The 14,243-nt window shown below is 39.2% G+C and overlaps 1 protein-coding gene and 1 pseudogene across 1 annotated transcript in view; one reads left to right on the top strand and one right to left on the bottom strand.

Moving 5' to 3' along the window:
• LOC149111158 (uncharacterized) overlaps positions 1-2,414 on the top strand; it is a 4,226-nt gene extending 1,812 nt beyond the window's left edge. Inside the window, exon 2 of the mRNA XM_089292444.1 lies at positions 1,334-2,414. Coding sequence (XP_089148570.1) covers positions 1,334-2,307 — 974 coding nt within the window. The 3' untranslated portion in view covers positions 2,308-2,414. The remainder of the gene's footprint in view (positions 1-1,333) is intronic.
• A 5,384-nt stretch (positions 2,415-7,798) lies between these two features.
• LOC149111159 (uncharacterized) lies at positions 7,799-8,977 on the bottom strand (annotated as a pseudogene).
• Positions 8,978-14,243: the final 5,266 nt, after the last annotated feature.

The raw sequence follows: 14,243 nt of genomic DNA on the forward strand, positions 1-14,243 counted from the left end.
ATCGTTAATGCACTTGGGGCTGTACCTAAAAAGGACTCGAATGAATTACCGATGATCATGGATTGCAGCCGACCGTTAATGGCAAATACCAACTCATACATGGATTTAGAACACTACAAGTATGTTACTGTTGATGATGCAGCAAACCTCTGTCAACCAGGTTGTTGGTTGGCAAAAGTTGACTTAAAACACGCTTACAGAAGTGTTGGTACTCACCCCGACAGCTGGCGAGTTACAGGGATGTCTTGGTGTTTCAAGGACTCTAAACATTCTCCTACCTCTATGATAAGCGACTCCCGTTTGGAGCCAGGGCCTCTCCAATGATTTTTCATCGCCTTACACAATCAGTCTGTCAAATGATGGCCCGAAGAGGGTATACTGTGTTGGCGTACCTGGACGACTTCCTCATCATTGAACCAACTCAGCTTCAGTGCAAAGCAGCTTTTGACATTCTACTAAACTTACTAGAGTCTCTTGGCTTCACTGTCAACTGGACAAAAATTGTCTTCCCAGCCCAATGTCTGGTTTTTCTGGGAGTTGAAATTGACACTGTTAAGTGTGAACTCCGCCTCCCAGAGGATCATGTATCTGAGTTGTTATTCGTTCTCAAGGAAACCAGTTCAAAACGTAAATGCTCCAAGCTTCACCTCCAACGACTCATTGGCAAGCTCAATTGGGCAGCACGTGTTGTTCGAGGGGGCCGCACGTTTCTCAGGCGTCTTATCACCTTGGCAAATGCTGTTAAATGCCCGCACCACCGTGTTTATTTAAACCTATGTGCCAAAGCTGACCTCCTGTGGTGGACCTCCCTCTTACCTGCACACAACTGTAAAACATTGTTCCCCTCAGCAACCCCAGAACTCCCTACAGCAGTGCTTACGGATGCTTCCCTGTCTGGTGGGGGGTGCATATGGGAAACTGACTGGCTGTATGTTAACTGGGCCTTAGACTACCCAGCTCTCTGCTCTCTGCACATCAATTACAAGGAGACACTCACAATCATTTTGGCAGCCCATCGTTGGGCACCCTTTTGGTCAGGTTATCAAGTGGTCGTCAAGTCGGACAGGCAGGTGGCTGCAGCTATCTTAAACAAAGGTTCAACCTGTTGCCCAGTAATAATGGACTGGATTCGTTCGCTGTTTTGGCTTAAGGAGTATTACAATTTCAGCCTGTTAGTCAAACACATTCCAGGAACAACCAATACCCTAGCAGATAGTGTTTCACACCTTGACAATGTACACTACTGGCCAACATTCCAGGCATGGCTCTCCGAATCCCCTGTATCATATGATTTAGAATCTCACACGTCTTCATTGTCTCTTGCACTCCTTAGATACAAAGGATCAGCAGCAACTTGACCGCGAAGTCATCAATTTCCGGCGTCAAGCATATGCCCCTACTACCAAGTCCACCTATATGAGTCAAATGCGCTCATACCTCTCCTTTTGTGTATACTATGGTTACCAGCCTATCCCAGCATCAGTATCAACCCTTAACCGCTACACAGCCTTCCTAGCAAGATCACTTTCAGCATCCTCCATCCCAGCCTATTTGAATGCAGTTCGCATCCTTCATCTTGAACATGGACTTGCAGACCCAACCAAAAACAATTTTCAGCTGGCAACTATACTTCGGGGAATTAAACGTATAAAAGGTTTAATAGTATCCCAAAAGAAACCAATTACGCCTCAGATCCTGTTAGCCTTCAAGAATCACTTAAACTTAGATGATCCTTTGCATGCAACATTTTGGGCAGTCTGTCTGGTAGCTTTCTTCGGCCTCCTACGTAAAGCTAACTTGCTATGCAGAGGATTAACACATTTCAACCCATCAAAACACCTGCGTCAAGGGGACATCTTCTTTACAGACTGGGCCATCATTATCAACAGATGGTCAAAAACAATCCAATTTAGTCAGCACATACTGACTATACCTTTACCACGCATTGCCCAGCACCCACTCTGCCCTTATACAGTTCTCAAGCATGCTTTCAGCTTAGTACCAGCCTCCTTATCAGGCCCAGCCTTTGTCATCCCAGCTTCAACCAAGGGAGGTCTGGTCCCTCTGACGTATGGAAAGTTTAACTCCCTACTTAAATTATTGGCAACCATGATGAACTTGGATCCATCTAACTTTAGCGGACATAGTTTTCGATCAGGTGGGGCCACTCTGGCCTTTCAAGCTCAAATCCCAGCAGAACTTATCAAACGCTTAGGAGACTGGCAGTCAGATGCTTATAGATCTTATATTCACATCCTAGTTAAAGACAGAATGCAAGCAGTTAGTTGGCTGGCTTCATTTGTTTAGATTTTCTTCCTTGCTCTGTTTTTCGTCTGGGGCTAGGTCGTTCCTCCCTTGGGAAAATTTCTATTAAATGGAAGGGATCACTTCCGAGCCCTTTCCAGTTTACCCCAGACTTTATTGTTGTTATTTTGTTTCTTCGCCTTTCGTTTAGAGAGTTAAGTCTAAAATAATAACATTTATTTGTATTTAACTCTGGAGGAAGGGGGAGAGGACTGGTACTAGTTTTCTCTGACATGCGCTCTACATACTTCATTCGCCATGTGCTTGTGCACAACGTAGCTTCGCTCCCCCCCCTTCCCCTCCCTAATTATTTGTTGTTGTTATATTCCTTGTACATTTGCCTTTTCCAGTTTGGATCACTTCCGAGCCCTTTCCCGTTTACCCCAGACTTTATTGTTGTTATTTTGTTTCTTCGCCTTTCGTTTAGAGAGTTAAGTAGAATATTAATATCAATGCAACACAGAAGCATTTCCTATTTATGGTTATGGTATACCAATGTAGATATTATAAATTCTAGAAAGAAGCCTGGGACTTATATCTTTCATAGAACTTTTTGAGAAACTTATATTTTGAAGGGCTTATTATGACACTGGGGCACATTCGTTTATTTTAAGTGACAGCTGGGAGACCACAACTTGTGCCTCAATGTAGCAAGATTTCAATAAAAACACAAGTTCTTGTTAGGTAAATTTTTTGCAGTTATAAGGCCCCAGGGAGGGCTTTTACAATATGTAGTTAACAGATCATTAAAACATACACGCATATGTTGTGACGTATGAAATTAAGAGTGCATGCCTGTAAAAATTAGACAAATTCTTAATTTTGCGGCAAGGGTCGAAAATTTGATTTCGCTCATATTCTTATGGTAGATAGGCTAGGGCATGACAAAAACTACTGGATAGTTTTTTTGGCAAAATATCCTTTTATTTCAAAGAAATATGCAAATTACCAACTTCCGTTAAAATCGTCATTTGATGCACCATTTTATTAAGCAAGTTTGAGAGCCTCGCATGCAAAACCACATCATTCTTCCATCTTTAAAACACTCAAATATTTTTGTGCAATGTTTAAATGTGTACTGGGTTGGTTTTAGGGAATCCTTTTTTTTTTTTTTTTAGTGTTTACAGCACCTTTTAATCCACAAAAATAAATCTAACACATTACAATAAAAAAAGAGAAAAAAACAATGAAGATGGTACAAAAGGGAAGAAAACGAAACAAGTGTTTCAAGTGTATTGTTAGGTTGATTATGTATAGCATTACTAGTATGTGAGAGTGAAGATAAAGAGCAGATTGCTGTGAAAAGCTCGTAGGTGACAGCGTATGTACGAGATGGTTGGCAAAGTTGATAGCTGCAAACGCTTCAGAGGAAGTGATGCTATCTATCAGTAGGTATATATTCTGCAAGAGGTTCCCATTTTTCCATATCGCCGCTTTTTGTCTCCAACTCGAGCCTTGATTTCAGAAAGCGTAGATAATGTCAAAGTTAGGGGACATTTCCTTAGATTTGGCTAGCCAGATATGATGTCGAGCTAAAAGAAGGCAATAGTTAATTTGAAGTGCAAATTTTGACGTTTCCGGTTTCAGACCAAAAGCTGTAATGTTTAATAGGGTGGAGGTTTTGGGCATTAGTTTTATACTTTGCAGCCATTCTGATACTCTTTTCCAAAAGTTAGATGTCTTGTGACATGTCCAGAAGAGATGCATTAATGACTCTGGGCCTTCTTGACAGAAGGTGCAATTATCATTTGCCTTAAGCCCAATTATATATAGAAAGTCATTAGTTGCTAGACGTCTGTGTAAAAATTTAAACTGGAATTTGATCAGTTTGGTACTCCTGGTGCATCGTGATGTCAAAAGGTATGCTGAGCTCCAGTCGAGATTTTCATTTCTTGAGTAGTTACAATCTAGAAGCCATTTCATTTGGCTGTTTTTTGGAACTTCGCCTTTGATTCTTGTCAGAATTTTGTATACGAGTGAGCTTAATTTTTTAGTCTCTAAAAGCTTAGTGCAAAAAGGCTTGTACTCCTGACTATTATCATGATCATCCACTTCTCTACGGAGGGTCTTTACAGCCGATATTATCCCGTAATATTTAAGAGGAGAGACACAAGCTGTATTTTAATTGAAAATCATTCAAAGAGAGAAAGTTGCTGCTCCCTGGTTTTTGCAAATGTTTCACTTTTGTAATTCCTTTTGCACACCGGTCCTTAAAGAATATTGGTTTGTTTGCTATTCTAATTAGAGAGTTGTGCCATAGGCTTTGTTCTTGAAGCTGCACCTGGGATTTTATTTGTTGTTCGAAGTTGACCTCTGCCCAGACCTCCAAAATTTCTTTGAGAAATGCATCTGTAGCTTTAATAGACGTTGTGGTGTCTTTAACATTGAGATTGCCAGCAAAAATATTTTCACGACCATAGTGTTTTAGAGCCAAATCAAAAAAATTTTCCATTTTGCGTTATTGGTGGTATCTAGGTATTTCTTGATCCATGTTGTTTTTAGAGCTTTGTTAAAAGAAATAAGATCAATCATCTTTAGGCCTCCATCACAATAATTATTTATCATAATTTTGCATTTGATTTTGTCTCCCTTTCCGTTCCAAAGAAACTGATAAAACAGCTTGTTGATCTGATTTAAAGCATTGTAATTCGATGGCAAAGGAGATAGCAAATAAACTAACTGCAACGCGGCTAACGATTTCAAAACAGTAATTCTTCCCAGCAAGGTCAGTCTACAGTACTTCCAACAGCTAAGGATTTTCCTTATCTTTTCCACCTTTTCATCATAGTTTAGCAGAGCAGCTATTTCAGGCTCGACTGATAGCCACAGTCCCAATGTTTTAACTTTGGATTCCGGCCACTTTAATTCCTTTCCTGGCAGAGAAAGTTTGTCATTTCCAATACTAGAACCAATCCAAGGGGCTTCCGTTTTCTTCTCATTGAGTTTCAGACCGGAGGCTTTACTAAATTCATCTAACATGCTAAGGGCAGAGAGAAGAGCTTGTTCTGACCTGTCTAAAATCAGTGTAGTATCGTCGGCATATAACACATATACCTTTTATGTTCACATTGTTTCTGATTGCTTTGGCCAATACTTCCGCTGAAAGGATAAATAAATAAGGAGATAGGGGACAACCTTGTCTAACACCTCTTTGGATCTGAAAGAAATTACTGGACCAGCCGTTATTCAGAACACAGCTTTCCGTTTCACAGTAAAGAGCCTTTATCCACTTAATGATCGATGGACCAAAACCAAAGTAGCGCATGCTTTCGTAGATGAAAGACCACTCTAGTGAGTCAAAAGCTTTTTCGAAATCGATAAAAAGTAATAAGCCTGGAATATTATTTTCTGCAGCATAGCAAATGATACTGTCTATGAGCCGGATGTTTTCTCCAATAAATCTACCTTTCATAAACCCTGTCTGATCCTTGTTAATAAGTCTTGGGAGAACTGATTTAATACGATTTGCAATAGCTTTTGCAGCAATCTTATAGTCAACATTCAGGAGAGTTATTGGACGCCAATTTTTAACGAAATAGAGTTCCGCGTCTTTTTTGGGAATTAGTTTAATGATACCACGTCTTTGTGTTATAGAGAGGCAGCCAGATTCTAAAGCGCAATTAAGCACGGAGATCAAGAGGGAGGAGATATCTTTCCAGAAAACTTTATAAAATTTGGCTGGGAGACTGTCTGAACCAGGCATCTTGCCCGAATCCATGCTTTTTACAGCTTCAGCACATTCCTTTTCAGACAAAGGACCCTCGCAGCTCTCTTGTTCCTCGAGCCCTAACACAGTTTCATTAACTTGTTGAAAGAAAAGTGACTGGGGGCCGTGATCTTCCTTGGAAGTATAAAGACTCTTCTAGAAAGATTCACATTCCGATAAAATTGCTACGTCGGAAGTGACAAATTCAGTGTCGTTAATTTTCAATTGACTTATTGTTCCTTGTTTAAAATGTCGATTTTCAGTGTTCAGAAAGTACTTGGTATTCTTTTCCCCTTCATTATACCATTGAGACTTTGAACGAAGGATTGCACCTTTGGTCCGATATTCTATTATTTTTTCAAGGTCCCTCTTTAGGGTGTTAAGTTTTTCTATAACATTCTGGCTTGGAGGTTCACTACTGTTTCCGTTGTCAAGTTGTTTTTCTAAAATCGCAATTGACTTTACTAGATCCTCTTCTCTTTTTGTTCTTTCTGATTTTTTTGATGCCGCGTAAGAAATTGATTTCTCTCTCACTTTCAGTTTTACCATTTCCCAAAGTAAGATACGGTTGACTGTCTCATCATTTTCATATTCGCTTACAGTATTTTCTATTGCCGCCTTGATTTTATCTAGGTAGCAAGTTTCTGATAGTAAAGAAGTATTCAGCTCCCAAAAGCCATTTCCTCTGGGGTTTGAGTGTAAAGATAAACTTAGAGTAATCATGGAATGATCAGTTTTGAACCTTGGGATAATGTCTGCCTGAGTGATATTGCAAATGGAAGTTTGGCTTACTAGAAAAAAGTCCAATCTACAGTGTATGTCGGATAGCCGTTGGCGCCAGGTGTACCTCTTGGCTTCAGGATTGAGAATTTTCCATATGTCGGACAAATCAAGGCTTTCACAGAAATCTTGAACTACTTTCAAGGCGTTCTTATGTGTTCTAGGAAGGCCACCTTTCTTGTCTTTAACTAAGTCAAGAACTAAATTGAAATCACCTCCGATTATTATTTCTTCACAGTGAAAGCTGGATAAGTGACTAGAAACAGCCTGAAAGAAATCTGGGTCGTCCTCGTTAGGTGCATATACATTAGCTAGAGTTAGAAGTTTACTGTTTGTTTCGATATCACATATTACGAAATGGCCATTCAGATCCACAAAAGCCTTTAGAATCTTCAAGTTGAAGTTGTTATCAAAAAGAATACCGACTACTGCTTTGTTGCTGGAGCAGCAACTGAAGAGTGTTTTGTAACCCCATTCGCTAGTCCATATGTCCCTTGTGTTTTCAGTACATTGGGCCTCTTGCGACATATATATTGAAAAGTTTTTTGATCTCAGCCAATTAAACACCTCTCTTCTCTTAGAATTGTTCCCTATTCCCCTGACATTAAGTGACGCTATTTTCAAATTCATTGTTTTACAAGGAATCGCAAAATTTTCATTCAGCTATTTTGCATAAATATCAGATTAGCATATAGGCTGTTTAGCTTCGCTCTGTTTTTAACAAAAGTATTGCTTTTGGTCTGGAGTTTAGAGCATAACAAGTGAGGTATTGTGCGAGGACGGAAGAAAAGAAAAAAATACATTGTGCACCTATGTAGACGACAAATCGGTTGAAAAATATTTGACTCAGAGCGACAACAGTGAAGATAACCGAACTTAAAATAATGTTTACATGGTATAAAAGAGAATGACAATAAACACGCAACAAAGAAATAAAAATGAACAGTTTGTGGGGGGAGTCGATTAATCATGAATGTTTAGATGCCCTTTCCTGACTTTACCTTAATGTTTCAAAAGATACGGGTTCTCAATCTGCTACATATTGTCCAGGTCTTCCTTGCAAAAAATCCGGGTTGGTGATCCACTTGGAGAGGTCTTGACAAATATTTTACCATCTAAAGTCCAGATGCTTATTAGTGTTCCCTCTCTCCGTCGCTTGTTTGCCTCTTCCACCACTCTACGCCAAAACGCGGTTAAGTTCTCGTTAATGAAAATTCGCTGTTGCCCAGAGGAGGGATAACTAGGAAAGAGGTCGGAGACTTTAACTTGTTTTAGCTTTGTGCGCTCTCCGTAAATCGCTGATTTGACCTTGTGACTGCAGAACTTTGCGATTATTACCTTGCCGTAGTTGAGCTTGTGAGATATCTCAATATCTTTAGGTTTCACGGAGATGTTGAGAGCGTTTGCTACTTTGATTACCACCTCTTGTGTTGGAGTAAGCGTCTTGTGGTATACCATGAAATTCTAATGAATTTTTGCAAGTATACTGCTCTAGATTGTCAAGTTCTTCGCTGAGTCTTTCAGATTCCTCGTTCTGTTTTACTAACTCCTGTCTAGCGTTCTTTAGCTGCTTATCTGTGGAAGCTAGGGAATCTTTTAAAGCTTTGTTTTCGTCCTTTGCCTTCTGGATCAAGTCTTTTAAGTCTTTAAGCTCCCTCTCGTTGAAATTAGCACTTGCTTTCAGATCTTCAATTTCCTTCTTTAACGCTTTATTTTCCTGACTGATGGAAAAAATTGTTGCTTGAATGCTGATAAGAATTTTCTTTATCTCCAGAAGGCTCAGCTCGTCTTCATCTGCGTCAAGGGTTACAGTGGTTCCCTTGCAGGCTTCTCCGAAGTTCTTGTCCGCCATGTTTGGTTTCTTCGAAGTGTTCGGGCTTTTTTCAGTTGAGCCGCGTTCCCCACGTTTGTGCTTCCTGGTGTCGGGCATTTGACTCAAATTAGTCAAAGAACAAGTGCTTACAATTCGAAATGATTTACTTGGATCGGTTCTTACTGCATGGAGGGCATCTGTTTATGGCGTTCTACGATAGCACATGAAAAGTACGTCTTGGCGCCATGATTTCCCAGTCCCCTCATCAGCTCTTTAAGTTTTTCTCCTCTGGAGAAAAATAATTAAATTTCGAAGACATGTATTTCATTCACTTAAAAGTACTTCATGAATGTAATTGATTTTCACCATGTGCGAAACCTTCAAATGGATTAAGTTTCTGGTGGTTGAATTGCAGAAGGATGATCTACAGATTCCTGTAAAAATTTCTTTGGGCAAATGATTGTGAGCGAAGCAAGAGCTTTTCAAAGTACGTGAAAAATGCAAATATTTGACCATCCGTCGTCAAATTTCAATTTACGGGTTAGACGTATAGTTTAGCATGCGCCACATGACTTGACCTATAATAAGTTGAAATAGACACAGCTGATAATTTTGAAATGTTCTAACCTTATTTGTTGCAAAAGGCAGGTCCAAAGCCGATTTGACGTGTTTCTAGTCGATCTCTCACCATTCGTCGTACATAAAGCAGACGTTTACTTTTGATTACACAAGGTTAACGTCCGATGTACATCGCCAACTGTCAACCTATTATTGGTCGAATACCATGAATCTGTGACCATCTTTCTGCGCATATGAACATCACTGCATCTAAGTCAAAAATGGCTGAGTCATTTGTAGATAGTTGCTTGCTTTGCACTGCGCCAGAATAATACGTTTGATCGATTGCTGACCATTGCTGATAAGCGTGTCGGCGCAGCACAATCTTACAGCCATTATTTTTTCATCACGCAACGCTGTCACGGCAGGTGCTGCACATTTTGATCTATTTTGTATAGAGCACTCTCAGGATAAATGAAACAATTTAATCATTGTGCATCTGTTTGTTCACATATATAATAATATGTGTATATTTATATAATCGTTTTCTATAGTGTACTTGGCCTCGGTCCAAATCACGTTTGTTGTACGTTTTGATGTTTCGGAAAACAGCTGATAAAGCTACTACCTGTACTCACTAGAATTTTAAAAAAATCGCCACGAAACAAATTATAGATCAATGAAGCAAGAACTAGCTGAAATAAAAATAGGAAATCACAATGTGTCTAATTCGTGAGAAAAACAGACTAAATTTAATTAGTAATTACGTGAATAAATAGTCCTGGCCATGCCATTTTATTTGGCGTATTTTGTTTGCCTAGTGGTGAGGCATTGGTATGTTTGTAACAGAAAATAGAGGACTGTTGTCAATACAGTCCAAAATTATTGTCAGTAAAATATTGTAAATAAAACACTGACTGACCGGTTACCTCCGCGGCCACCATTTGGTCGTTCTGATAAGGGTTTCATTATTGTCTTTACCCCTATTAAGCGGCCACCCAAAATTTAAAAACTTTGTTTTGGAAAGGGTGATGGCAGATAAGAGTCTGAAATTGAAGGTGCATGATGAGTGATAATTCAAATACACGTCTATCATTATTGTGTTGAATTGACTCCATTTTCACCAAGAAATTTATAATCCGATAGTGAAAAATTAAATATTCAAGGTACACCAACCTCTATTTAAGCGGCTAGCCCCATTAAGCGGTCACCACCCATTTCCCCGGGGTAGCCCACTGTATTACATGTAAACCAAAAATAATTGCATAGCGCGAAAAGACCTAGGTATGAGTTTAGCGTTACAGTATTATGCAGGGCATGTAGGTAGCGGTGGTCGAGTAAAAGATAACAACATGGGCAATGGTAAACTATTCATTCTTCTCATTTCTTAATTTAATCTCTTCCTACTCAACACGATTGTGTGCTTCCAGTGGTTCCCAGCCTTACGGAGCCTTATGTATTACGATAGAAATTGTCCTACCCCTACCCCCTAAAATGGGATGACAGCATTGCGTGACGAACAAGGAACCGCTGCAAGCAAGGATTCAAGCCATCAAACCATGATGATCAAACGTAATATTTTGGTGTAGTGCAAAGCAAGCAACTATCTACAAATGACTTAGCCATTTTTGACTTAGATGCAGTGGTGATCATATGTGTCGAAAGAGGGTCACAGATTCATGGTATTCAACCATTAAATAAGTTGACAGTTGGCAATGTACATCGGACGTTATATAAACAAAAGCAAACTTCTGCTTTATGTGCGACGAATGGTGAGAGAAACACATCAAATTGGCTTTGGACCTGCCTTTTACAGCAAATGAGGTTAGAACATTTCGAAATTATCAGCTGTGTCTATTTCAACTTAACATTGGTCAAGTCATGTGGCGCATGCTAAAATATACATCTAACCTGTAAATTGAAATTTGATGAGGGAATGGTCAAATATTTGCATTTTTAACGTACTTTGAAAAGCTCTCGCGTCCCTCGCAATCATTTGCCCAAAGAAATTTTTACAGGAATCTGTAGATCATCCTTCTGCGATTCAACCACCAGAAACTTAATCCATTTGAAGGTTTCGCACATGGTGAAAATCAATTATATTCACGAAGTACTTTTAAGTGAATGAAATACATGTCTTTAAAAAAAAGACAACGCAACATTCCCTAAAACCAACCCAGTGCACATTTAAACATTGCACAAAAATATTTGAGTGTTTTAAAGACGGAAGAATGATGTGGTTTTGCATGCGAGGCTCTCAAACTTGCTTAATAAAATGGTGCGTCAAATGACGATTTTAACTGAAGTTGGTAATTTGCATATTTCTTTGGAATAAAAGGATATTTTGCCAAAAAAACTATCCAGCAGTTTTTGTCATGCCCTAGCCTATCTACCATGAAAATATGAGTGAAATCGAATTTTTGACCCTTGCCTAGTTATTTTCCATTTTTATGGACAGGGACTCTTAAATATTTTTAGTTTTATCAATGTGAGACAACATATTCAATTTACATCCATAAAGTACATGTAAGTTTTGTGATTATACCCAGATTAGGCACATCATCAATGATACAAATGTCTTACCTATCAAAGCAAGATTCCTGAGATCCCCTCTTGCATACTTGGGCTCATGTAAAAACTTTTTGTGACATTTCTGGCAAAAGACTTCTTTCAATCCCTCAACAGTTGCAGGCAATCTTGAAGTTCTCTGTTTTGCACTTTGCTGGCAGACACCAGACAGCATTTGGGTCCCAAAACCATGGAAGCTCACAGAAACGGTCACCATCCCAAACCTCCTTTTTTATGTGCCATCTTCATTCTCTTCCTAGCCAATCCTCCTTTTCCTGCCAGTGATCTCTCATTTTGTGGCACATTTCTGGACTCGATACCCACTGTTTAACCTTTCCTTTAAGTCCTAGATAATAGTATTTTAGTTTTCCAGGTTTACCACAATGATGACAAGTATCAGTTTTTTTGTCCATGATATCCCAATGACATTTGTGGGAATCATCTAAGCAGATGAAATAATCCCTTGCATCCTGATATCCCAAGTTCAAATGGTACTGTCTTGCAGCTTCCCAGTCACGTGGCCAAATTAATTGGGACCGTGAACGGGAAAATGTACCTTAACGCTTATCCGTTAGACAGGCAAAAGTGTCAAGCATCCGTTAGTCATCCGTTAGTAAGTTTTCTTAAAAACGTTAGGGGCGTTAGCCCAACCGTTAGACGTTAGCATCAGGCCGTTAGAATGGAGAGTGCAACCATTAGCAAGAGACATGTAGCCGTTAGCCGTTAGACGGGACAGCATAACTGTTAGCATGGCTAGAGAAGCCGTTAGGATCCGTTAGAATAAACTAGCATATGTTAAATGGGTAACAATTCCATTAGAATGGCACGACACACGTTGAAGTAGCATGTGGTACAGTGTGAAACGAGACCAGCTCTTGGCTTCCATTTAGTTCAAAACAATCATGAAAGATAGCTACCTTTCGACAAGAAGTTTGGCAATTATTATTTTTGGATGCCCTGATGATTGATAAATACAACTCAAACGAAGTTCGATAAAGCCTTCACACTATAATCATTATACACGATCCAAAACAAAACACGTTTGCCGCTTTCGAAAACAGAAACGACATGTAAAATCTTAACAATGATCGTCATTATATGAACTGTTTTATTTATTCGGCAAAATCCGGTTGTTTCAAGTGCTTGTAATTCGTTACTGTAAGTCGTGAACAAACGAAAGTTAAAAATACCTTACAAATGCCATAAACGAACGAACCAAACACAGAGAAAACTCAACCAAAATGGCCATGCAATGAATAAAGATGTTCTGCGAAGTAAACACTGATCACGTGCCAAGAACTTGTGCTCATGTGTCAATGTTACAATGCGCAGGTTCAAAAATTTGCATAAAGTTGTTTACCTCTTCCAAGATGTGAGAAATGGCCATATTCCGACGGAAAGTTTGATAAATATTTTGGTAGACTGTTGTCTGACTCTGAATCAGAAGAAACCAATTTAACTACATGTATGTAGTTTCGCGAATCCACAGCTGGAGAAAACAGTTACTTTTAAAAAACTCTAGACAAAGTCATTGTGTAAAAATAAGTACCAGTGACAAATCCATTTGAGTAAAACAATAAAAAATGTTCACCCTGCTCAAGTGGCAAGTTCAATTGTTTACACGCGGGTTTAGCGACGTTTTGCGTCCCACATGATAATAAAGGACTCGAATTCTGAGTTTGTCTGTCTTGATGATAAAGAGATAGTTTATATCACTGAGTTTTGCTTTTAATGCTCACCGTGGAAATAATTTTTTAAATGTTTGTCCCATCGACGACTGATGAAATAGGCACTTTGTGATTGGTTTTTTAGAAATCATGAGTGTAAGACTGATAATGGATTGGCACGGTTATGTGTTTATAATATTGGACTGAAAGCTATGCTGTTCGTTTGTTAAAAGTCCTTAGATGTAAACCATTAAATAACCGTTAAATGTCCTTAGATGTAGGCTGTTAGACAACCGTTCAACGGCTTCAGTTATCCATTAGAACAAATTGTGCAACCGTTAGAACATGTTCTTCATCCGTTAGGCATACTTAGTTAGCCGTTAGAACGTTAGGAGAGAGCGTTAGAACGTTTTTATCATCCGTTAGCCACAATTAGATAACCGTTAGAATGTTGGGACAAAACGTTGGAATGTTGTGAAGGCCATTAACTATCCGTTGGCTATCTGTCCGTTAGCAACCGTTTAATGGATAAGCATTAAGGTACATTTTCCCGTTCACAGTCACAATTTGATCATTTCATCTTCATCCTCTAGTCCTCGACCTCTACAAAACATATGCTGAGCAAACACAAGCAAATCTTGAAATGTGTTTAGTGATGCGCCTGTATTCTGTATGATATCAAGTTACTCAAAGATGCATTTAACAATTGCCTTACCCAGATAATCAACTTCATTTACAGTTTCTGCTTGTCCAGGTGCAGAGCCATGCATTTCATCTAAGTCAGTTTCCTGAGATTCATCTTCAAATGCAACATGTTCTTCTGGAATAGGACTGTGAGCACAAAGGT

Source organism: Orbicella faveolata, unplaced genomic scaffold (genome assembly GCF_042242905.1).
Source record: "Orbicella faveolata isolate gen_17 unplaced genomic scaffold, um_ofav_v1 contig_24, whole genome shotgun sequence".
NCBI lineage: Eukaryota > Metazoa > Cnidaria > Anthozoa > Scleractinia > Merulinidae > Orbicella > Orbicella faveolata.